The sequence below is a fragment of the Bombus pyrosoma genome, linkage group LG9 (genome assembly GCF_014825855.1).
Source record: "Bombus pyrosoma isolate SC7728 linkage group LG9, ASM1482585v1, whole genome shotgun sequence".
Classification (NCBI taxonomy): domain Eukaryota; kingdom Metazoa; phylum Arthropoda; class Insecta; order Hymenoptera; family Apidae; genus Bombus; species Bombus pyrosoma.
The window spans coordinates 9,444,052-9,469,468 of record NC_057778.1 but is presented as its reverse complement, the minus strand read 5'-3'; the positions used below and the strand labels follow the sequence as shown (position 1 = coordinate 9,469,468).

The following is a 25,417-nucleotide window of genomic DNA, read 5'->3' as shown; positions in this document are numbered from 1 at the left end:
TAAATATATAATAAAATTGTGTTAATAATATTAATTAATAACACAAAACGATGAAATAAAAAGTTCTGCATTTTATACACTTATCAAATATATTTTCTGTAGAGATGGCATGCTTATAGTTCATTTCTTTCGATCCTATTGTAAATTGTAACTGTATGTATACAATGATATTTCACACTTGGTATTTTCATATGATACATAAAAAAGATTGATTAAAAATTTTATAAAAATGTCAAATTCGCTTGTACGAAAAGGACTTGAATTGTTGGGTTACGAAAAAAGTGTAAAGCAAGGTATATATTCTATTATTCAGCATTTTAATTTGTATAGGTTATAAATACATATTTAATATTACACAAAATATTTATTTTATAGAAAAAAAGAAAAGAAAACACGTAAAATATAAAGGTTCGCTGGATCTGATCCCTCCAAAACACAGGATATTTTCTAAAAACGATAAAACAGGTATTTATAATCTTCGAAACAAAAGATTAATCTATCGTTTATCAGCTAATGAAAAGTAAATATTTTTTAAGATCTCGGAACAATCCTTGGTCGATCAAGCAAAGTAACTGTTTACGAAACTAAAAAAAAATTAGCTGCAAAAGTAGATCCTACAGATGAAAATGTACAGAGGCTTTTATTGCTTAGCACTAATCGTATTGATCCAAATACAACAAATAAGGTATAGTTCTATAAATTTTTTAATTACTCATGAAATAAATTTTATTAATCAAAAAATTTTATATCAGTTATTAAGCAGAGCTCTGAGAAAGAGATATATTCCAAAGGAAAAGAAACCTAAGGAACCTGAAGCCACTGCATTTACTGAAGAAGATTTTAAGAAATTTGAAAAAGAATACGTGGATCAGTAATGATAATTTTATATTTCTTAAATTATATATTAGGTAAACGAATTTCAATTAATGAACTTTACTTAGTATACATGGTATTATGGTAGCCACCAATATATAAAGACATTTAATTGTATTTCGTCTGTAAAGCAATATTATTTTTTGCATGTTTATATGATAAATGTTTAATCTACTGTAAATTGTTAAACGTAAAATGTTTAATAGCGATCGTAAAACGGGTAAAGTGATATTAATTTTAACTTCCTCTTTATTTCTCTATTACACTATATGGATTATTGGTTTACCATTCATCGATGATAATAGAATACGATCGTTTTTTGGTTCTCACAATATTGCATTAATAATTCCTGCAGTGTCTGGCTTATGCTTCATTGGTGGATTAGTATTGTTTACTATTTATCACGTTAAACCATATTTTTCGAGTAATAAATCAAGTAAACTTCATGATTCGTAACATATACATAAAAAGGTTTATGTAAATGAAAATATTGTATATTGCTAACTAAATTGTGTCGAGAAACACTGACACACTTGTGTGTATTTTATTATTGATTAAGTAATAAAGTTAATGTAACTTATGTAACTAGACCGCCATTGTTCATATGTATGTTCCTAGTACGTGGCTAGTATGAGTTAACCTATTCTAGATTTTAAGTAAAATTATTATTACTAGAGAAAACTTGAAATGTCTTCAAAGAAATGGTTTGTGCTTGGTATTTCGGGCGCAACATGCAGTGGAAAGACTTCTTTAACTAATCGACTTCATAATGAGTTAAAAAATTCAGTAGTGATATACCAAGACAACTATTTCTTACCGAAAAATGATCCACGTCATGTAAAAATTGATGAACTTAATCATTTAAACTGGGAAGTAATAACCAGTATGGATATGAACAAAATGCGTTCGGATGTTTTACAATTGATCAAATCGTCATCTACAGAAAATAGTTCTTCCGAAACAGTTAATAAAAATATATTAATATTAGATGGGTTTTTACTTTTCAAATGCAAGGTTATTTCAGATTTATGTGATCGTAAATATTTCATAACATTAACAAAAGAAGAATGTTGGGAAAGAAGGAAAGGAAGAGTATACGATCCACCAGATGTTCCTGGCTATTTCGAAAAAATTGTTTGGCCAGAATATTTAAAGCATAGAGACGAATTAATGAAGGACAATGATTTTTGTAAGACAATAACATTCATTGATGGATTGGAAAGTAAAGAAGAAATATTTCAACTGGTTTTTACGGAAATAAAAAAATTATTATCATAAAGTCTTAATCATATTATTATATGTAAAAAGAGAAGCGCTTAAAACTATAAAAAATAAATATACACCATAAACTGGTTGTGGATACTTAGCTATCATGTAACAAAAAGATGGTGATATTACAAACATTAGTTTCAAAAAGAAACATCTGTACATTCCAGAATGTTTAGCACAAAATATAATTAATATTCTGAAATATTTTCCATAATAATCTAGATCATTTATCCCAAATATTTTTTTAAAATTTGAAATAAAATAATCGCAATAATACATGTTTATCTTGTATATTAAATTCCCTATATATATTGACAACTGATTTTTACTGGGCTGAAAAGCATAGTGTACTTACCTGGCACTGTTGTGCATTGAGCGATATTTTTTTTTTTTAAATGATAAGTACACTTGTATTTCATCACTTTCCTTTTTGTGAGAAATGTATGTACATGAGTCATTGTTGCATTATCAGTACTGATGAAGTTTTTTTATGAATTCCCATGAAAATGCCCATACATGAATCAAATGTAGTTTATGTTGAGAATGTGATAATTTTGTAGCTATGTATCACAATATTGTAACTACAACATGTACAATCTTTTTTGTTTTTGTTCCATATTGTTTGCATACAAAGCCTGTTTCAGATGTTAAGTAATTCCTTAGGAAAGAGTTTTAAATTTCATTCTATATGCATAGTATATTTTGTACAAAAATTAATTGTAAAAGGCTTAGAAAATTAAGAATGTTTGAGTTCACAACTCCTTACAGACACTTCATAGCTTACAACTTAGCAATCAATCTTTACTTTTACAGAGATTCAGAAAGGGTATAATGGTACATAGCAATGTTCTTTTCATTTTGTACAAAATAGATTACGTTTCGCCAAATTTCGGATATTTATCTTCATCCAAAACAGGCTTCAAAATGTTCAAGTCTTCGTTTTCAACAAGATTCGCTTCATTTTTTTCTCTTTTTTAATAAAGATAACGCACAACGACGTGTATATGTTACATGGAATAGGTGCTATGTTTAGATTGGCCTTGCGCATTTGTTACATTTGTTGGAGCAGGTCCAGGTGTTTGATCATCTTGATCATTTTGTCCACAAGCTTTTCGAACATATTGCGGTGTAAGAACAACTTCTTCTTCCATTTCAAGAACTCGTTTGTCCAATTCCATACATGCTGCCATTTCTTTCTCTAATTTTGCCAACATCTGTGGTGAATTGTACTTCTCTGGATCATCATGAAACACTACCATACCATCTTTTTGATTGATTGTTGCAAAAATTTCACCGTCTTCTATCTATGATTATAAATATAAAACATATATATCTTTATGTAACATCTATACATATATACATACATTTATTTATATAAATAATAAATATATATTATATAAAATAAATATATAAATAAATAATAAGTGCATTTACCATGTTTAATATATATTTTTCTGCATCAGCAGGTCCAGATAATTGAACTCTACTAGCCACATCACTTAAGCTAAGAGTCAAAAAAGTTTTTGTCAATCTTTGTATGTTCTTTTTGTATAAATAGCTGAGCACTTGTTTCACCAGTCCCATATTATGGTCTCTTGTAAACAGTTGTTGATATTTGGTAATAATATTCTGCACCTCTTCACAACTATTCATTTGATAAGCTGTAGCCAATTCTTGATACTGTTGACCCAGTGGTTTCATGTACCTATTAACTACTTGACTCGTATACCTAGGTAGATTCAAAACTTTCCCATGCAAAATTAAAGAAACCAGAATATATTTCTTGTAGGCTTCTAACATAATGTAACTAACTGCCATGGCAGGTGTGGTTACACACACTTCAAAAAAGTACAATGCTCTATCATAATTCTTTAATGCTGTATATATCATACCACCATAATAATAATAAAGTAAAAAGTATTTTGAATCAAATTGTCCTTCTTCTTGGCTGATACCAGTAATATCTATATCAAGAAATTCAAGTGCTGGTTTGAAACATTTAGAGAGAAGACATAGTTGACAAAGATCAGCATGTATTGAAGTAAGCTGGCTATCAAATAGTTGTATTTTACGTATTGCACGGCACAATAGTTCAATACCACGCAATGGTATTTGCAGTTCAACTAATGTTTGAGTAAATAAATGGCATAATTCTGCATCTACAATGTAAATGATAGAAATCAATTATAAAAATAGTTTCATTGTAATTTTAATGGTTTCGAATACAAAAGAAAAAAGGTTAGAAACTTACATATATCAGAAGCAAATCTAACTTGTTCTCCATTACAACCAATGATAAATTCCTGAACCTGATTAAATAGTGGTTTATAAGCATCAGCATTGTTTGCACCACTAGGATTAGGCAGTGAAAATTTCACACATAATACTGCCAAAATACCTAATGAATGTTCCTGCAGATTTAGGGTTTCCAAAACATTATCTAAATGTTGTCCATTTTTTATTAGAACATCTGTGCTTTTAGTTATTATTTCTGACAGCTCTCTAAAATTACCTAAGGAACATAAGGCAATTGTATAATATTATTTAACAGTTACTTCAAAAAATATTATAATTTTATTTACAATAGAATATTGATTTAACAAATGCATATATTTTTTTATATATACTTGATATTAAACAATTTAAGAAAAAAGTTTATATGGCGCTGTAAAGAAAAATGTTGATATACATATTTAAGATTTAGTCATAGATATACTTAATATAGAAATCAGATTTATATACGATCTGAATAAAATTAAATGGATGAGTTATTTGATACCACAATGAGAAAATATTGTGAACTCGAATCTTATTTTCCTAGGAAAGGATCATTATAGAGTAACGCAGAACGTTCTAATAAACCTTTAGGATTATTCTTGGAGGTTAGGTTCATAAGAATATAAGGAAGGTTCGAACATCTGTCGTACCTTGTTTTGAGAGCGTCCGCACATTATTTACAAATTGCTCCAATGCCGACGCCATTACTGCAATTGCTTTCTTCTCATCACCACCTTTAATCGGTGATGAACCGTATTTACAGAAATTATTTTCGTGAACAAATGATCACTTAAGATGACGTTTTGAAACAGGCAACCGGAATGCTCTGAAGCATGTTACGAGTTACAAAAATAGCCGGTTGCATCGGACTCCCTCTTTTATGTTGCGCTCAAAAACACAATTTGAATTGAAATATATTTCCATAAATTTGTTTTTGTTGTAAATCTAATAAAAATTATCTTGTACTAGATTGTACAGGAGTTTCTATAGGATGTAAACATGTTCCAGATGTTTGCATTATATGTGTCGCAAAATTGTATATTTATTTGCTTCAAATAAGCGCATGTTTTACTCAACATAGCTATTTCAAACAGTTGTAAAATGATTATACAAATAATTGAACACATTATGATAACACTTGTAAAAAAATTAAGTTAGGTGTACTTATAAAAAATATGTATTTAAATATAAAACCTTTTTTAAATAATCATTTTTAAAAGAATTGTACGTATTACATACTAGTTTAATCGATGGTTGCTACGATACCAATGATTTCTAACAATCCTGAAAGACGAGTAAAGCAAAGTGTTTGTTCACATTATCATTCGATTTACTTTTCTGTAATTTTATTTTTAAATAGAAAAGAAAACATTTCGATTATGTCAAGTATGATATATAACGAGCTTTGGAAAATCGCACAGACTGATATGGAGGAACTCCTTCAAATTGATACAAATTTGCAAAACGCTAAGTCGCAAAAGGATCGTAAAAAAGCTCACAATACGGTTTCGGAATTATACGTAAGATATATTCTTATCTGTAATAAATTAGAATTGTGTTACGATCAAATAATTCAACCGCAAAAACGAATATTAATAAAACAATTGTTAGTCTCATGCCTTGGTAGAATTTTAGAATTAAAACATGAATTAGTCGAAATAGATCTTTCAGAGTATAGTTATTTCGATGATATTTTAATAAAATTAAGCGTTACTCCGCAAGAAGTTGAAATTCAAATTCCGAGATATTTTAGACGTGAATGTTTACAAGAGATCGAAGGAAAACGGAAATATATAGAGAGTATTTTAAAAGGTATAGGTGCTTTGGATGAAGTAGCTCCACCAAAAAATATGACTGAATCCGAAGCAATAAGACTTATACAGGTACGAATTTATATAAGATTAAAAAATGATAATACTATTTGTATATTAATGTACGTTTAAATATTATCTATGCAAATATTAGGCTCACGAACGCGCTAGACAAGGCCGATTAAGATTTCAATTTATGAAAGAAATTTGTCAAATAAAGAATAAATCTGCGATTAAAGCAGATGCAAAGATAAAAGAATCGTGCGAAAAGACGGCTGTAATAAAAATTCAAAAAGTTTGGAGAGGATACGTGACTAGATGCAAGATTCGAAAACGACGTCTCGAAGAAATGTTATTAATTGGTATTTTTTATTTTATTATAATAATAAATGATACATATATAATAAATAGTGTGTATGTATATTTATATTTATCTATTTTTAAAGGTATGCTTCAACCGAGTCAAGAAATTACGGAAAATGCTAGGCAGGCTGAGAAAGTTAAAGAAGAGAGATATAAAAAACAAGTTAAATATCAAGAGTTATACGAAAATTTGGTGGTCGAAGCTAAAGAAAGAATTCGTAAAGAAAAAAGCGCCATAATAGAAGAAAATATAAGGAGTGAAGTCAGAAACTGGGTAAACACTTATTTTGAACAGACAGGAAAAATTCCAGACTTGCCATCTGCTGAGAGTGGAGGATCTAGAATCATATTTAGCAGACAGGTAAAATTAGTATTTACACTTGTATTGCGTGTATAGCATTTTCAAATCTGCTCTATATCAGCAATAACTCTTTGATGTAACTAAATTGAAGTAGAATGTAATTCCATATATACAGGGAACTGAGAGCACTATAAGTAAATCAACAGCAGTATCATCAAAGGAATCCAAGAAATCTAAAAAATCAAAATCGAAGAAGGATAGTGATGTTGAACAATCAGAAGAGGAAACTGAGCAAGGTTTCAAGTCAGTTCCTTCCAACTTTTTGTCAGAGTTGGTACATGCTAATCAAGAATATCAAGAAGCATGGAAGAATAAAGATGAAGCTGTAAATATGGCACAGTTACCATATTTAGACATGATAGAAAATAAAACAATCAAGGAAGTAGAAAATGAAGTACGCATTACAGTTGACCAAGCACTTAGAGGTAAATTATACCATATTATAATAACCAAAATATAAAAACAATAATGACGCTACAATTTTGTCATATTTAAAGATGACATAGAAGCATTACAATATGCATTGGACAGAGATAGAGGTCTTAAAGGCAAACGTGTTAAAAAAACTCAAAAAAGAATTCGCCGCAGTGGAAAAAAAAATAAAAAGAGGAAAGAAAAGGATTTGACACCTGATAGAACAACAGAATCTTTATTTGAAGAACTATTAACACAGGGAATTATTAAGTTACATAAAGAAATTCCACTTTGTAATTTCAAAGGGGAAAAGTCTTTCATAAATTATAATTTAAGAGAAAAAAGAAAGGATCCTTTGCCAGCACTTGGTTAAGTATCTTATATTAATTTAAATCTACAGTCACATATTGTATTCCCCACTCTGATTTAAGTTCTTTTAGTAATCCCTTAAGTAATCTTTTTTGATTAAATGTATTAATAGGAGACATAAGACAGTTGATAGCTGAATATTGTATACTTCCCTTGGGAAACAATACTCTTAGAGAACTTACACCACTAATAAGGTCAGTGTTAATAGCTGGTCCACATGGCAGTGGCAAAAAAATGTTAGTAAATGCAATTTGCACAGAACTTGGAGCCACTTTATTTGATATTACACCAGCTAACATTGCTGGGAAATATCCTGGCAAATCAGGATTAATTATGCTTATGCATTTAATATTAAAGGTACGCTAAGAAAGATAGAGATGATTAAACACATTAGAGAATGAATATTTATTCTAGATTCATTTCACATGAAGGTATCACGTTTACTTCAACCATCAGTGATATTCATGGAAGGAGCAGAGAAGCCGTTTGTTAAAAAAGTGTCAAAGACAGATAAAACTGATCCAAAACGTCTAAAAAAAGATCTTCCTAAGTTAGTAAAAAGTATTACAAATGAAGATAGAGTGATTCTTATTGGAACTTCAAGTTCACCATGGGATGGAGATCAGAAACTCTTATATCAAACATATGATAAAATTATATATATTCCCAGACCAGATTATGGATCTATGTCTCTCATATGGAAAGATTTAATATATAAAGTATGACTTTTTTTATTAATTTATAAATTCTGATGCACGTTAATTTTTTATCGAAAAGGACATGTATGTAGATATATAATTATATTTACAGCATCCTGGAATTAATAGGCAATTCGACACATCTGTAATAGCTAAAATTTGCGATGGTTTTACTATTGGCACGGTATTTGCGTCTATTAATGAGGTATTGGCGAAAGAATTATTTATTATTATTATGCAATTGTTGCGCGTAAATCTTTTATAATCTTTCTCATTACAACAATTGCACATTGTTGTGAAGTAGGTAATGACTACAAAGCGAATAGTGCAACTAAGAACTCATCCATTGACACATGGGGAATTAATAAACGCGTTAAGTTCGAAGGATCCTGTTTTTCGCGAAGAAGAAGACACGTTTTTGGGTGTGTATTCGTGTGCTGTTATAAATATTATCATTTTCTAATTATATGTAATTACAGCATGGCTTTCAAAAATACCTATAAGTCGTAAAAAACAACGAGCACTTGAGCTTGAGCTTCAGAAGTTGGAAGAAGAAAGTGAAAAACAGCAAAGGAAAGGAAAAAATTTTCATAAATAAATCTATTTGTATTATTTAATAATATTTATAATTTTATAATATATATAATATATATTATTTATATATATTCTATAATATGTATAACAAATTATAATATATGAAATAGCTGACAATTATTATTCTTTCCTCCCAGTTAAATTTAAGAAAAAATTAATTTTATAATATGAAATATTCCACAATTAATCATAATTTATTAAAATGAATCATTAGGATGGTTTCTTCTGCCAATTTATATTAACTAAAACGAAACAAATTAACAATGGAGTTACATACATATATAACATTGTACTTTATTTACTTCATTTTTGCCGCTGGTTACTAAGTTCCTGCAAAGATGCATACAAGATCAATTTACGTAAGTAAAGGTAAACGTAACGTGACAGGTGACAGCTATTTACATTCGAGATCGAAGTTTCAAGTATTGGAAAACCTGTCTGCTTGTTTGATTAAAAAATGAGTTTGAAGTATACGACGCAAGGGTCAAACGGGGAAAAAGATCGCATAAAAATACTTATTACTGATAGCTTCGCACTCATTTATCAGAATAACGTGACAAATATAAAAAAAAACAAATCATGTGCATGTAAAAGTAAAACTAAATGTAAATCTAGAATTTTATGTATTTCTTAGCATATTATATTACCATACCGCAATTGTTTTTACTTTTTTATTAATTGTACATAACATTTGTTACACATTTCGCAATTAATATTATAAAATATTTATAAATTTTCTCTTATAAAAAAGGGGGATCGTGACCTTGTGTTACACTGATAAGAGATTCGAGATTCTATCTGCATAATCACTTTATCGTCGTGTGTTAATTACATTTCATAATTTTGTCAAAAGGCTATATTATATTTGGACACATGATCATCTTTGGCAACATAAGTGCGAGTTAGAAGAGTGACAATTGCAATCTGGCACGTTTTTATTCATGAACGTCCCTTTTGTAAGGGAGATAACCAGAATGGCTCTGTTTGCTTTGGATCGCGGTACAAAAGTCTTGTTAAGATTAAAGTTATACAGGTTACATGTTTCTTTCTTAAGTTCACGTGATATAACACGCGGCAAGCAGACTTGTAACTAAAGGCAGTGGCAAAGACCTCTTCAAAGAGTTATCAATAAAGGGCAAGAAGGGGCACACATCTTACCTCACATTTTTCTATCAAAATATGTAATAGAAGTCTTATTTCGACTACGATCTGATGAAATCATATCACGTAAGATTTTATCATTTCTTCGTTTATCAATAAAAAATTAAACACGATATGCTAATTATTAAAAATATGAATCTAACTTTATTTTAAAATAGACTTGTGTTAAGTAAATGGTATTTTTTAGTTATAAAAAAAACAACATAATATGCATATTTATTATGAGTCATAACTCATTAATATTATAATTTATGTAATTTTCTTTCAATAAGAACAATTTACTATTTCATGAAACAGAATCGTATTATCTACAATAATAGTTTTAAAAACAAATTTAATATTTAACGAAAAGAAAAATTGGATAATCATCTCTAATCTGTTAAAATACCAATATGTTATATAAGATCAATAGTTTCATTGTAAAAGTTAGGAAACTAAATGGCATTTTATCATTCATTACCATAAGACGAAAATAAACGCGAGGAATAAATATTTTTTGGCGTCTTGGATTTAATAAAATTCTAACCATCTCAAATAGTACACGTAATGACCTTCACGAAACTTTCTCATAATTTGCATTATATATGCATTATATTACATATAAACTACACAATATATACGTGTATATATATATGTATATATATATATATACATATTTCGAAAAAAATGATAATAGGAGGAGGTAAGCGGACCCTAATATATACAAATGTTTTGAAAATCCGCCGATTACGTTACTGCTCTAGGATATCGATCTTGACTGTGTATACCGGCAACAATTCTGTGCTAGTTATCGGCAATGATAATATTAGTATTATATAAAATAAAAACGCGACAAAGTTAACATGTGACAACCCATGAACATTATACATGTATCCAATCAATCGAATTTTAAGATATAAAACGAAATGTTGTATTAGTCGCAAGGATAAATATAAATCAGGGAAAAAACGGAATGTTCGTAACGGAAGACGGAACGCTGGTCCATTCTCATGCGCGTGCGTACCGGAAACGTGAATTCCTATTGGTCGACACCATATGGTCTGATGTCAGACCATAAGGTCTGTCCAATTCAATAATAACGAGATGCTCACGGGCTAGACGCTAGCCAGTTTTCTGCGACGTGCACACTGGACTTGTACTGGTTATATTGATAGGAAAATCGCACGTCGCGTCTCTAAAAAAAATTACTAAACAGCTAGGGCCATTTCTGTAGTTAAATATCATTACACATTCCGTAGTCTCTTCATTCCCATTATTACAAGTTGCTCGTCAAGATCTACATTATTTATTATACCAAGTCGGTGGTGTACAATAGTCGAGTACGCAGGCTTTTTGCAAAAGGAACAGAATTCACAACATTTGTCAGGATTATACCCACGTGCGAGGTAAGTGTTGTTTTATTTTCAATTAAGATTATCATTTTGCCACTGGTCAATTTACTAAAATGTTATCAATTTGTTAATGTTATTTAAATGACTGTGACAGTTATATATATTTTCTTATATTTTTGGAAACATAGAAAATTGATCAACTTATTGATTATGTGTTGTTGGAAATTAAATATTTTAATTATGAAAGTATCACTACGATGTTAAAGTATAATAATTGTAAATATCCAATGTTTTTTCATTGATAAATTTATCAAAATATTATTGTCTTATTAGCAATATTATTCGAATTATTATGATAGATACATTATCTCTTATATTTTTAAAAACATAGTAGAAAATTAATCAACTTATTCATCATATATTATTCGATGTTTAATTCTTTACATTTAAAAGTATCATTATGATGTCAGAATATAAAAATCCGTTAGTATATCTGGTTCACTTGAACTGTTATCATTTCTATATGAACTGTTTAGTCATACAAGCGTAACAGAAATACAATATTTCATTCGTAGAAACAAAATAATCACTTTTGTAATATCGTAACTACTGTATAAATTTTATACCACGAATTAAACAGCAATAATAGGCGCATTAAATTTGTTTGGGTTCTGTAGTTCAATCAAATATCACAATTCATAATATTATTAGAGTCAAAAATTAATTGTATGACTAGCTGTCCATTTTTTCACTTTCCATGGAATCTTTGGTGCTTATATTTTTCGTAATATCACTCATAACAAATCTAATCGCGGTTAGATTTTACCCGATAAATTACGATTACGCGTGAAGTTTCTATTTGCAATAATGTCAATGACAAGGAGGTCTATATGAAGAACGAACTGTTAATTTAATTGTTCTTTAGGCATTATCTCTATACAGTATATGTGTATTGCGATATCATTCGTATCATATCTCATAGAGTATATTTTTTCTGATATATTTTATTTTATCTTATTTTATTTTATTATATATATTGTTATTATATTTATTATAATATTATATCTTAACTTGTATATTTTTTCACGTGAACAGAATCTAGTTATACTTAGACGAATGTTTATACGAATAACGTGTTTTATTTTACGTCAATGTCAAGTCTACTTGTACAAGTTCTTACTATTGTATCCTTATACGTATGTAACGACTGGATAGTAATATGTAAGGCATAAATAATGCGGTGTTTTTGTACGTGTCACAGTAATAAACAAAGAATCATCTGTTGTCCTAGTAAATGTTCTATTTTATTATTATAAAATTTGTATTGTAACATTTCAATTCATTTCTTACGTTCATTCGTTTTAAATTCATTTCCAAAAAATATGAAATGATTTAATAGCTTTTGTATGTCTTCTCAAATTCATGACTGATAAATGATTCAAGTTACTCATGTTTGGTATAGAAAAAGAAATTCTTTTTCTTATAAAGAAGATAGAAATTAAGTGTTCGTTTAAAAAATATCAGTAATTTTTTCGAATAACGAATAAGCTTAAAGGAATTTGTTTACATAAAAGTGTACAAAACTCGATTTGCTATGACTGATACAAATATTTTGATTCTATAGCCTTCAATCACCTGCGCAGCACAACACGTGACCAACTCATGTAAAGCACTAATGCTGAGTGATCAGTTTTTGCGTTTTTACCTAACCATATTCTTTTACGCGATAAAATTATTTGAGACCAGCGTGTAGCACGATATATTTCATTCTTTCGTAACATTATTAATATTAGTTAGTGATAACTAAATACATTATTCTTTGCACTATCCATCTATGTCTTATTAAGTATTTAAGTAAAGATGTACACAGTTAATTATAAAAGTTTATTTACATATATACCTTTTAAATTTAAAATATTATAGTGAAAATATTAACTGCACTAATTTTGTTGACACATTGAAACACATACATATTGTTAAAATGTAACACAATTTAATCGCTTTCAGAAGAACTAAAACATTAGAAGCTACAAAAATTACATACATTTGAAATTTTACATAAAATCATAAAAATGGTAGACATTAATATTATATTAATGTCTTGTAGATTTCCTCAGCATCAATAATATGCTACTATCTCTTTGGCGTTGCAAAAATGTATGATTTTGTAGTTTTCGACGTGATTTTATCCCGAAATTTTTTAGTTAATATTTTAATTTTTTAACTTCTTTTATGAATACATTAGTAAAGTGCGTGTTTAGTTTCTTTGGTAAGTGACATACACAAAATTCGATAGGTGTACATATATGTAGACTTTTGTGAGCGATAGTACATGTAACAGTAAAGCAAAACACAGCATCGGATATAAGATCAAGCAGAATTAGTTTCATAATTCCCCTAATATTCACCAAGTATTGCTTTAATGATTTTAATTTACGTAATTCATTTAAATGCCACTAAATGTGTTCAATATGTATTTAATGACGTGAAGAGTTTTGTATGACGCGAATTATTCGGTTATTTAACATATGCATCATATATTTAATATTCATGAAGCAAGCTCGAATCTTTATTGAAATTTTTTATCAGGTAAATTTCTATTTTATTACATTTAAATAATGTATCAATTTTTTTACTGCAGCTGTTTATAATTTCAAGGAAATTTTATTCAATCAATTTCTTTTATCATAACGGTAAATAACAACATAGAAACATGTATTAACATGTTTTATAATTTAAAACAGCTATACATTCAACATTCACATAAGATATGCGTATTTTGAAGGCTAGTAATATCTATTTTTCGGTACGATCTGAATCCATAAGATACTTTTCTTCACGTATCCATCAAGAACAAAGTGGAATTATAAACGTGCATATTTTCTTGATATATATTACATTGCCAACTTTAGAGATGTTGAGTTTCGTGAAGATAAAACATACATAACAGAAAAAAGATGGTGAATTATTGCATGTTTTCCCAAGATCAGGTGATGCCAGGTTAAAGATTAGAAATATAAAAATATACGAATCCTGATATGTGACGACTGACACGTGACAAAAAAAAACTTATGTAATACGTAATTAATGTCTGGAAGCAAAAAAAAATAAATGTTCTGGAGATAAATTTGAAAGTAGGTGATTGTAAATGTTTTTCGTTGAGCGATTCGTGACATAATATAAATCTTAAAAGAATTTTTTTTCAGGGATTATAAAGTTCAAGTTCTTGCGATATAATATATCAGCGTATAATTTATAAGAAAGAAAAAGAAGTAAAAGTTACATTTAGTTATCTTCGCGCCTCTGTAACAACTTGTCATAATGTAAATTAGGCATTTCAATGAAATATTTGTTAATAATTCCATTAGAGTTATTATAATACGTTATTCACACAAGAATATATTCATATACACATATGTACCTGAAATGTTTCTGTCCTATATCTATCAGATATAGTTTCACTGAAACTTCTTGACTTACATAAACAATTCACAATATTCTCAATAACGTACATCACCTATAGATAGATGCATATTTATTAAGTGTAACACTAACTAAATCGCAGTAACCCAGTAATATCGTATATATTTTTACATATATTATCGTTATTATTTCATATATTATTAAATAAACAACTATATGTACATTTTCAAGTACCATAATGAATTTTCAGATTTTTTCATTGTATGTAAAAATATATACATATATATTGTTGAGCATTCGAATTGTTATATTATTTCAACTTACTATATAAGAGGAATTTCATAAATTTAGGAATTATGAAAATATAATTTATATCGTGACAAATACCAATTGTGCAGTAATAAAAAATATTGAACAACGTAAAACGTGTTAATCTTTTAATTTGGCTGTAATTAAGTGTTCTCGTGAGAAATATCATATTTCGTGCACCGTACGACCTTTTTAATCGCAAATCTTCATAAATCGATCTATTATCTGTTTAATACATATTACGGATCAAGGTGATATAGGAAAACAAGCATCGTATGATATGATCGTAATTTACAATCATACATAAATGACATGTACATTCAACAAATTTTATCACATAAAATATGTTAACAAATTATGATGTAACAGTTTATAACACGTGATGATATAATTTATATCGCATCTCAACGTTGGGGTCAGGTCATCGCTGTATCACGTGTTCTACTATTACGTTTCAATCGAAAGCTACTCGGATAATTACATGAAGATAGGGGTATGATAATTACATGAAGATAGGCAAATGTTAATTTCGACCGTTTCGCATTTTAAGCATTCAGTCTTGACATTTGAACGGAATTGGCATTAAATATCTATTAGCATATTGCAAATATAGAACAACGAAGAGATATTTGTCTTTTATATTCATTTTTTTCAATAGTTACATGAATAGTCTCGTATATAAAAAATGTATGCTTTACAGATGGATATAAAAAATAGTTTTTGAACATGAATTTAATAAATATTAAATAAGTATCAAATATGTATATACAAAACAAAGGTTAAGTACGTTGGTGACACCGGGCAAGCAATGTTGCATCTTGCGCGCATAGTCACTACTAAACTGATTTATCCGGGAGTGAATCCAATTGAAATCACTCAATTAATCGCATGTCGCAGAGGAGATACTACGATAATCTAATACAATTGCTGAAAAGACGTCTGAAGTATTTAATAAAACAACTGCTTATTGCTGTCCTACATTTATAGAATTTCGGTTTTAATTAACGAAATAATACTTCTTAATCGGTATTTTTATATAATCGCTATATTTTGTTTTTAGAATTTCTTAATATATTAAATTAAAAAAACATGTTACATAAATATCGATAAGTTTATTCTGTTATATGAATCGGTTAAAAGAGAAATTATTATATAATATATGTAAATGCATATACATAAAGTTAAGTTGATATAGCAAATTGTTATAATATTTCAAATATAACTTTTTTAATAAGTATCATATTTTTATTTCTAATTTTCAGCTTACAGTTCACTAGGCTCCATACGTCTGCTAAATTCTGCAAAAATAAAGAATACACGAAGGAAAAGCTGATCATATCACATTTATCACAATGCCAGCTCAATTTGAAAGTGCAAACACTCCCATTGTGAGAGAACCGACTATGTTGAATAGCAATACTAACGCATACGATGTAAATAACGAAATTGTCATTAGCGGTTTTTCAGGTGAGTAATTACATCACCATATATATAAATACATCTCGAATTATATAATTTTACTTACGATTTAATATTTATAATTTTGTTCACATTTCTCTAGGCCGTTTCCCGGAATCCTCAGACATTGAAGAATTTAAGAAAAACTTATTCGAAGGTATCGACATGATCACAGACGATGAACGTCGTTGGCCTGCCGGACTCTTTGGTCTACCCAAGAGATCTGGTAAACTGAAGGATCTCAAATCGTTTGATGCTACCTTTTTTGGTGTTCACGCCAAACAGGCTCATGTAATGGATCCACAATTACGTCTTCTGTTAGAAGTAGTTTATGAAGCAATTGTAGATGCTGGTATCAATCCAAATGATATTAGGGGATCCAAAACTGGCGTATTCATTGGTGTCTCGTCGTCAGAATCAGATGAATTTTGGTCTAAAGATCCGGATCAAATTAACGGTTGGTAAACTTAATATTTCTGGCAATAATTAATAATTAATAATAATTAATAACTTGATAGCAATAGTAACAATAATAAAATAATGATTTAAATATGTCTACAGGATACGGATTAACGGGATGCTGCAGAGCTATGTTTCCAAACAGGATTTCATATACATTCGACTTCAGCGGTCCTAGTTATGCAATAGACACCGCGTGTTCTTCGTCTTTATATGCCATGCATCAAGCAATTGTTTCAATTCGTTCAGGTGAATGCGACGCAGCTATAGTCGGTGGTTGTAATCTTCTTCTGAAACCTACCAGTTCTCTTCAGTTTCATCGATTAGGCATGTTATCTCCGGACGGTGCGTGTAAAGCGTTCGATGCTGATGGCAAAGGATATGTTAGATCAGAAGCTGTCTCGGTTCTTCTTTTGCAAAAAGCAAGGGATGCACGCAGAGTGTATGCCACTGTTTTACATGCTAAGACCAACACTGACGGTAACAAAGCTCAAGGAATCACTTTTCCCAGTGGAGACATGCAGAATAAATTGATGCGTGAAGTTTACGCGGAAGTAGGTGTTAATCCTGCAGACGTCGCTTACGTTGAAGCTCACGGAACAGGAACCAAAGTCGGGGACCCACAAGAAATCAATTCGATCGCAAATCTGTTCTGCAAAGGTAGAAAAGGTCCTCTATTGCTTGGTTCCGTTAAATCTAACATGGGACATTCAGAACCTGCCAGTGGAGTATGTTCTATGGCAAAATTGTTAATTGCCATGGAAGCAGGTGTAATCCCGGGTAATCTACATTTCAAGAATCCGAATACAGACATACCAGCATTGAGCGATGGAAGTATACAAGTTGTTGATAAGAACATGCCATGGAAAGGTGGACTTGTAGCGGTGAATTCGTTCGGTTTTGGTGGAGCTAACGCTCACATTCTTCTTCGTAGCAATCCTAAACCAAAGTTGTCGCCAGTTTTAGACAATAAAGTACCCAAACTAGTTACCGTATCTGGTCGTACATCAGAGGCTGTGAACTTACTTCTGGACAAAGCCAAGGAATACGAAAAAGACGATGAGTTCATTGCTTTGCTTCATGATATTCACACGAATAATGTAGCAGGTCATCTTTATCGAGGATATTCTATTATGGGAAATGTCAACACTCGAGAAGTTGATTCATGTGTCAATGAAAAGCGTCCTGTTTGGTTTGTATTCTCTGGCATGGGATCTCAGTGGCCCGGTATGGGTAAAGATTTGCTCTCTATCGACATATTCCAAAGAAGTTTGCGAAGGTGCGCTGAGGCTCTGAAACCTGAAGGAATTGATCTAATGAATCTTATTCAAAATGGAACAGCTGAAACCTTTGACGAAAATGTTTTATACTCATTCGTGTCCATTGCAGCCATTCAAGTTGCTCTTGTGGACGTATTAACGTATTTGGGCATTCAACCTGATGGTATTATTGGACACTCTGTCGGCGAATTAGGATGTGCCTATGCAGATGGCACCTTTACTCCGGAACAAACGGTTCTGGCTGCATACTGGAGAGGAAAAACAATCAAAGATTCAAACTTACAGCCAGGAGGAATGGCTGCTGTAGGATTAAGTTGGGAGGAAGCGGCAGCTCGATGCCCACCCGACGTAACACCAGCTTGCAACAATTCAGCAGACTCTGTGACAGTTTCTGGTCCAATCGAATCTCTCAAGAAATTGGCAGATGATCTGCAGAAAGATAACATCTTTATAAAAGTGGTGAATAGCTCTGGTGTTGCTTTCCATAGCAAATATGTAGCCCCAGTGGGTCAAAAGCTTCGTGCAATGTTGGAGAAAATTATAACAAATCCAAAACAGAGAACTTCTAGGTGGATTTCTACATCAATACCGGAATCAGCTTGGGGTACCCCATTGGCACAACTTAGTAGTGCTGCCTATCACGTGAATAACCTATTGTCGCCTGTACTATTTTACCAAGCATTAGGTCATATCCCAGAAAACGCGATAGTTATCGAAATTGCACCACATTGTCTATTGCAAGCAATCTTACGTAGATCATTGCCCTCAACTGTGACCAATATTGGGCTACATAAACGAGGTCATCCAAACAATCTGAATTTCTTCCTAGAAAATATAGGAAAGTTATATTTAGCAGGAGGACAACCCAGAGTGTCTAAATTGTATCCACCAGTTAATTATCCAGTTGGTCGTGGCACACCAATGATTAATAGCTTGGTTAAATGGGACCATTCTGTAGAATGGAATTTAGCTGACTATGCAGGAACTACTAACGCATCTTTTGGTGAAAATGTAGTGAAAGTGAATCTGTCCAAAGAAACAGATGCTTATCTAGTTGGTCACTGTATCGATGAAAGAATTCTTTTCCCTGCTACTGGTTACCTAGTGATTGTCTGGAAAACCTATGCAAAAATGCGTGGAACAGATTTCGAGAAATTGCCAATTACATTTGAGAATGTGCAATTCCAAAGAGCTACCATTATGCCAATGGATGGCACTGTGAAATTTTCGATCAATATATTCCTGGGCACTGGAGATTTTGAGATTTGTGAAAGTGGATCTGTGGTAGTAACTGGAACAGTTTCTGTACCAGAAAACGTTGATAAAATGTTATTAAATATACCTGCTCCGATTGTAAAAAATGAAAGTACTGTCGTGGAATTGAATACAAATGACGTTTACAAGGAACTCAGACTCAGAGGATATAATTATACTGGAATTTTTCAAGGAATTAAAATTGTCCATAATGGTGGTGTTTCTGGTAGACTTCTCTGGAATGACTGGATTTCTTTCATGGATACCATGCTTCAATTCAGCATCCTTGAAAAGGATTGTAGAGGGCTATATGTGCCAGTTCGCGTGCAATATGTTGCCATCAATCCCACTGTTCATTTAGAGTTTGTTGAAAATTATAAGGAAGACGAGGGTGTTCCAATATATTCTTATCCAAATATTGGTGTTATTAAATCAGGCGGCGTTGAAATCAGGAAGATGAAAGCCTCTTTGATTGCAAAGAAGCAACAGATTCGACCTCCTAAACTTGAAAGATGTTTGTTCATACCATATGAAAATTCTCAACCATTAGTGCAGGATCCAGAAAAGGCTAAGGTCCATGCTCTTACTATATTATTACTAATGGTCTATGAAAATATAAGAGGAACCAAACTGAAAATAATCGAAGTGTCTGGAGATCGTCCTGTGGATTCTTTAATGTTGCCCTATATAAAGACATGGTGTTCTCAGGAGGTTCAAGTAAATGTAAGTATTTTACAACTGCAGTTTAAAAAAGTAAGACTTATTGGATATTTTTCTTAGGGGGATTTACAACTGGCTGCAGTTTTGCGTAAAAGATATGCCAGCTTAAAACAAGGTATAAAAATTGTAAAACACAATGTGGAACAGGAACCAGTTGGTCAAGATTTGCACGCTGCAGTAGCTAGCAATGTATTAACTGACAATTCGTTGAATGTATTGAAAAATTTGAAAGACAGCGTGATAAACGGAGGATTCATACTTTTGGAAGAAACAGCTCAAACTGATTTTAACGTGGTAGATCCAGATTTGATGTGTGTAGCAAAACAGGTTATTCCTGGAAAATCTTACATTCTACTCAAAAAGAAGGAAGTAAGACCGGATCCTATAGTCATACAACTAACGGAAAAGAATTTCTCTTGGGTAGAAAATGTTAAGGCAAGCTTGAAAAATGTTGTGACTCAGAATCAGAGACTTTTGTTCGTCTGTCAGGGTGAAGAATTATTTGGTAAGTGTCATTAAACGTTTTTTGCAATATATACAGATTACAATTTCTATCAATTATTAAAATAATCTTAATTTTCATAACATGTGATATTTTTTATAGGTATGGTTGGATTTATGAATTGTATGCTTAATGAAGATGGTGGTGCAAAAGCATCTTACGTTTTCATTCAAGACAAGAACATGCCCAAATTTAACTTAAATGATAAATTTTATGCTGAACAACTGGACAAACAAATGTTCGCTAATATTTTGAGGGGAGGTCAATGGGGATGCTACAAACATATAGAATTAGATCAGCAAAATGAATCATCTCTTCAAGTTGAACACGCATATATTAACGCTTTGAACAGAGGCGACCTGAGCAGCTTAAGATGGATTGAAAGTCCATTGAGCTATTACCAACTAGAAAAGTTTCCAAATACAGAGTTATGCTCAGTGTACTACGCGCCATTAAACTTCAGGGATATCATGTTAGCAACTGGGAAACTGCCGCCAGATGCTCTTCCCGGAAATCTAGCTACGCAAGACTGTATATTGGGTCTCGAATTTTCTGGACGTGATTCGAAGGGTCAACGAGTTATGGCTATGGTGCCAGCACGTGGTTTGGCAACCACTGTTATAGCTGATCCTGGTTTCATGTGGAAAGTACCTGAAAAGTGGTCTTTAGAAGAAGCAGCGACCGTTCCAGTTGCTTATGCTACCAGTTACTATGCTCTCTGCGTTCGAGGTCACATGAAACCCGGTGACAGTGTTCTGATTCACGCTGGTAGTGGAGGTGTTGGACAAGCGAGTATCTCTATAGCCTTACACGCAGGATGCAAAGTATTCACCACGGTTGGAACACAAGACAAACGAGATTTCTTGAAGAAAATGTTTCCTGTATTGACTGATAGGAATATCGGCAACTCTCGAGACACTAGTTTCGAGCAACTGATACTTAATGAAACTAACGGGCGTGGTGTAGACATAGTGCTTAATTCATTAGCTGAAGAGAAATTACAAGCTAGTATCAGATGCCTTGCTCAGGGTGGTCGTTTCCTTGAAATTGGGAAATTCGATTTGTCGAATGATTCGCCTCTGGGTATGTCCGTATTTTTGAAGAACATTTCTTTCCATGGAATACTTTTGGATGCGATCTGCGAAGATGATGGCCCAGAGAGACAAGAAGTTGTAAGACTTGTCAGTGAGGGAATAAAAAGTGGTGCTGTTCGCCCACTTCCTTCCACGGTCTTTTCAGAACAACAGATTGAACAATCATTCAGATATATGGCTACTGGTAAACATATTGGTAAAGTTCTATTGAAGATTCGAGACGAGGAAAAGCAGAAAGTTGTGCAATCACCGCAAAAAGTAGTTTCCGCTATTCCACGCACATATTTCAATCCTGATAAGTCGTATATATTAGTTGGTGGTCTTGGTGGATTTGGTTTGGAGTTAGCACATTGGATGATTTTACGTGGTGCGAAATATATAATCCTCACATCGAGGTCTGGAGTAACTACAGGCTTCCAGGCATTGTGTATTCGTCGTTGGCGCAATATGGGTGCACATATCAAAATTTCAACGGCAGATGTAGTAACATTGGATGGAGCGAAACAACTTATAAAAGAAAGTAAAGCATTAGCCCCGGTTGGTGGTATATTCAATTTGGCTGCTGTTTTGCGAGACGGTCTGATTGAAAACCTTACTGAATCTGATTTTGTAATATCAGCATCACCTAAAGTTAATGGAACCAAGAATCTGGATATAGTATCGCGAGAATGTTCCTCATTAGATTATTTTGTTGTGTTCTCATCTGTCACAAGCGGAAGAGGCAACGTGGGTCAAACTAATTATGGTCTTGCAAATTCTGCTATGGAAAGGATGATGGAACAAAGACAAGCGAATGGTTTACCTGGCCTTGCCATTCAATGGGGAGCCATTGGTGATGTTGGTCTAATTTTAGACAAAATGGGTGGTTTTAATGATACTGAAGTTGGTGGTACTTTACCGCAGCGTATACAAAATTGTCTCGATACAATGGACATATTCCTTCAACAACCACATCCAATTCTGGCATCGCTTGTTACGGCAAATAAAGATAATGCGGTAGAAAGCGCAAATAAAGTTAGTGTTGTACAAGCAGTAGCCAATATCTTGGGGATTAAAGCATTAGAATCTGTTAACGGTAGTACTAGCTTGGCTGATCTTGGAATGGACTCCTTGATGGGAACAGAAATTAAACAAACCATGGAAAGGAATTACGATATAGTATTATCTGCTCTTGAAATTCGTAATTTAACATTCGACAAGTTAGGAAAATTAGACAATAGTTCTGGGACAGAAATAGGAAACGCTGGTGCTGATTCAGATGATGAGGAGACCATGCAAGATGCTGCTGGTCTGCTCTCATTTGAAGGTACGGAGATCGTACCTGTCAAGATTATTGTTCCACTCAGTACAGCGAATTCGGCTGGGCAGCCATTATTCTTTGTTCCCGCTATCGAAGGAGTTGCTGCACCATTCAAAACTGTAGCCAGTGAATTGAATCGACCTGCTTGGAGCTTCCAATGTACAGAAAGCTGTCCATTAGAATCTGTATCAGCATTAGCGAATTTCTATTTGAAGAAAATGCGGGCGATTCAAACTGAAGGACCATATAACATAATAGGATATTCCTTTGGATCTTGCATTGGCCTGGAAATGGCTATTCAATTACAGAAAGCTGGATATAAGACAAACTTAACTGTCATCGACGGCTCGCCGGATTTCATAAAATTACATTCTGTGGAACTTGGAAAGCGTGCTAGCGAAGAAAGTTCAGAAGTGATTACAGATGGTTTACGAAAATGTTTAGCGTATTTTGTCAGGCAGTTCAGGAGCAACATCACTTTCCTTAAGGTATTTTTATTTTCATACACACATTGTTTCATAATTTTACCATATATTAGATATTCTATTTTATTTATTTTCTCTTTTTCCTAGTTATATGACATGCTGAAAAATATAAACACAACTGAGGTTGTATTAAACAAAGTGGTCGAATTGATAGACGACAAAAATTTGGACTCTGAAGATTTAAAGAGTGCTGCACTATTATTCTACAAGAAATTGAAGGCGGCTTTCTTTTATAAACCGGAAAAATATGATGGAGATATTGTATTACTTAAAGCCAAAGATAGCTTTGTTCCTCTAAACAATGACTATGGTTTATTGAAGGTAATTATTACGTTTACACATAAAACATTAATTTATTGATGTATATATGTTTCGTCTTTTAAATTTTTATAATATGTTTAATCTTCTTATAGATTTCCAACAAAGTAAAAGTTATAGAACTACCCGGAAATCATAGGAGCATTTTATTAGGAAAGAGCGCATCACAAATTGCGAATATTCTAGGATCGTAAAAAATGCATCTCAACTTATAAAATTATTTGAAGTTTATTGTGAAGAAATTATTAAACTCAAAGAATTTTCTATCATATTAATATCATTACTTAAATGTACATAAAAAGTTGCATAGGTACATTCCAGAGAACTTTCAATGTACACTGATATTGATGGAGATCATCAAAACTTAATGTGTAATATTTAATGATTCCTACATATTTTCTGTAAAGTTACTTTTGTACAAATGTTTCTTCTTTCAAATCTGTATATGCATTGTTTATATCATCTGTATTATTAAGTTATGTAGCCAATTTCTCTATTTTCTAATCGTAGATACTTCAATTTGTGGAATGAAAAATAGGTACCAAGTTAAAGGAATAATTTTGTGGTCCCTTTTTTTATAGTAATTTTGCACATACAAATTACTATTATTATAAGTTTATAGTATATTTCAGGAACTCTTACTATAGGTTTTGGTAATGGTTTTATAGTGGACAAATACTATTACTTAAACATATAGTATAAAATATGTATACACAAAGATGGTTTATTAAATTTTATTGTGTCAAATATTATTTCAAATTTAGGTTTCTTAAAAACATGTGATACTTTCAAATAGGAAAAGAATATGTACAAAAAACACTTAACAAAGATAACGATAAAACAACTCTTATACATCTTTTCCACTCTTACACTTTTGAATAATCTATAGTCTATATGGATAAATGTAACAAAACAGAGACATTCCAGTGATGAAATTCAATATACATATATTCTATGTATATTTATATACATTAAAAATGTATTGCACATAACATACTTAATGCTTTGTTAAAAGCAACCATTTATACTATATTTTTTCATTAGCATTAAGAGATTGGTTTGTTAAATAATAAATATATATATATATGTTCATAATTATTTTAATTGTCATCAGGCGTATACATTGTGCATTCGTCATATGTTCTTGTACCATATTGATAAGTAAATAAAGGATATAAAAAGTGAATTAGTTCAAGGACATTCTTCTGAAATTCGATTTCAGTAATTCTTGTAGATATAAATTCAACAATTTGCACGCACATATGTTGATATTATATAAATATCTAATATATGC

At 31.4% G+C, this 25,417-nt stretch overlaps 6 protein-coding genes across 7 annotated transcripts; 5 read left to right on the top strand and 1 right to left on the bottom strand.

Moving 5' to 3' along the window:
- Nucleotides 1-91: 91 nt before the first annotated feature.
- LOC122570514 (active regulator of SIRT1-like) lies at nt 92-1,030 on the top strand. Its single transcript, XM_043732916.1, has 4 exons — nt 92-293; nt 376-465; nt 537-685; nt 753-1,030. The coding sequence occupies exons 1-4, from the start codon at nt 230-232 to the stop codon at nt 873-875; spliced, it is 426 nt and encodes a 141-aa protein (XP_043588851.1). The 5' UTR covers nt 92-229; the 3' UTR covers nt 876-1,030.
- Nucleotides 1,031-1,063: 33 nt separating this feature from the next.
- Nucleotides 1,064-1,463, top strand: LOC122570515 (dolichol-phosphate mannose synthase subunit 2). The gene has a single exon (XM_043732917.1). It carries the CDS (start codon nt 1,069-1,071, stop codon nt 1,327-1,329), a length of 261 nt encoding a protein of 86 aa, XP_043588852.1. The 5' UTR covers nt 1,064-1,068; the 3' UTR covers nt 1,330-1,463.
- An 89-nt stretch (nt 1,464-1,552) lies between these two features.
- Nucleotides 1,553-2,616, top strand: LOC122570513 (nicotinamide riboside kinase 1). Its single transcript, XM_043732915.1, has one exon. It carries the CDS (start codon nt 1,561-1,563, stop codon nt 2,149-2,151), a length of 591 nt encoding a protein of 196 aa, XP_043588850.1. The 5' UTR covers nt 1,553-1,560; the 3' UTR covers nt 2,152-2,616.
- A 203-nt stretch (nt 2,617-2,819) lies between these two features.
- LOC122570512 (COP9 signalosome complex subunit 3) lies at nt 2,820-5,249 on the bottom strand. The gene is made up of 4 exons (XM_043732913.1): nt 5,070-5,249; nt 4,394-4,654; nt 3,577-4,301; nt 2,820-3,446 (listed from the first exon to the last, which is right to left on the bottom strand). The coding sequence occupies exons 1-4, from the start codon at nt 5,122-5,124 to the stop codon at nt 3,150-3,152; spliced, it is 1,338 nt and encodes a 445-aa protein (XP_043588848.1). The 5' UTR covers nt 5,125-5,249; the 3' UTR covers nt 2,820-3,149.
- Nucleotides 5,250-5,738: 489 nt separating this feature from the next.
- LOC122571175 (dynein regulatory complex protein 11) lies at nt 5,739-9,098 on the top strand. Of its 2 annotated transcripts, none has more exons than XR_006317983.1 (10): nt 5,739-6,302; nt 6,385-6,592; nt 6,677-6,954; nt 7,070-7,379; nt 7,452-7,736; nt 7,850-8,094; nt 8,169-8,456; nt 8,548-8,640; nt 8,737-8,857; nt 8,915-8,935. XR_006317983.1 is itself a non-coding variant. In XM_043734566.1 (10 exons), exons 1-10 carry the CDS (start codon nt 5,799-5,801, stop codon nt 9,031-9,033), a joined length of 2,448 nt encoding a protein of 815 aa, XP_043590501.1. In that variant the 5' UTR covers nt 5,743-5,798; the 3' UTR covers nt 9,034-9,098. The 2 variants fall into 2 exon arrangements, 1 of the variants encoding a protein (XP_043590501.1); XM_043734566.1 differs by having other exon boundaries at nt 5,743-6,302; nt 8,740-8,857; nt 8,915-9,098.
- A 2,189-nt stretch (nt 9,099-11,287) lies between these two features.
- Nucleotides 11,288-25,309, top strand: LOC122571176 (fatty acid synthase). The gene is made up of 8 exons (XM_043734567.1): nt 11,288-11,575; nt 16,516-16,720; nt 16,815-17,168; nt 17,273-20,427; nt 20,485-20,929; nt 21,029-23,808; nt 23,893-24,126; nt 24,219-25,309. Exons 2-8 carry the CDS (start codon nt 16,606-16,608, stop codon nt 24,315-24,317), a joined length of 7,182 nt encoding a protein of 2,393 aa, XP_043590502.1. The 5' UTR covers nt 11,288-11,575; nt 16,516-16,605; the 3' UTR covers nt 24,318-25,309.
- The last annotated feature ends 108 nt before the right edge of the window (nt 25,310-25,417 follow it).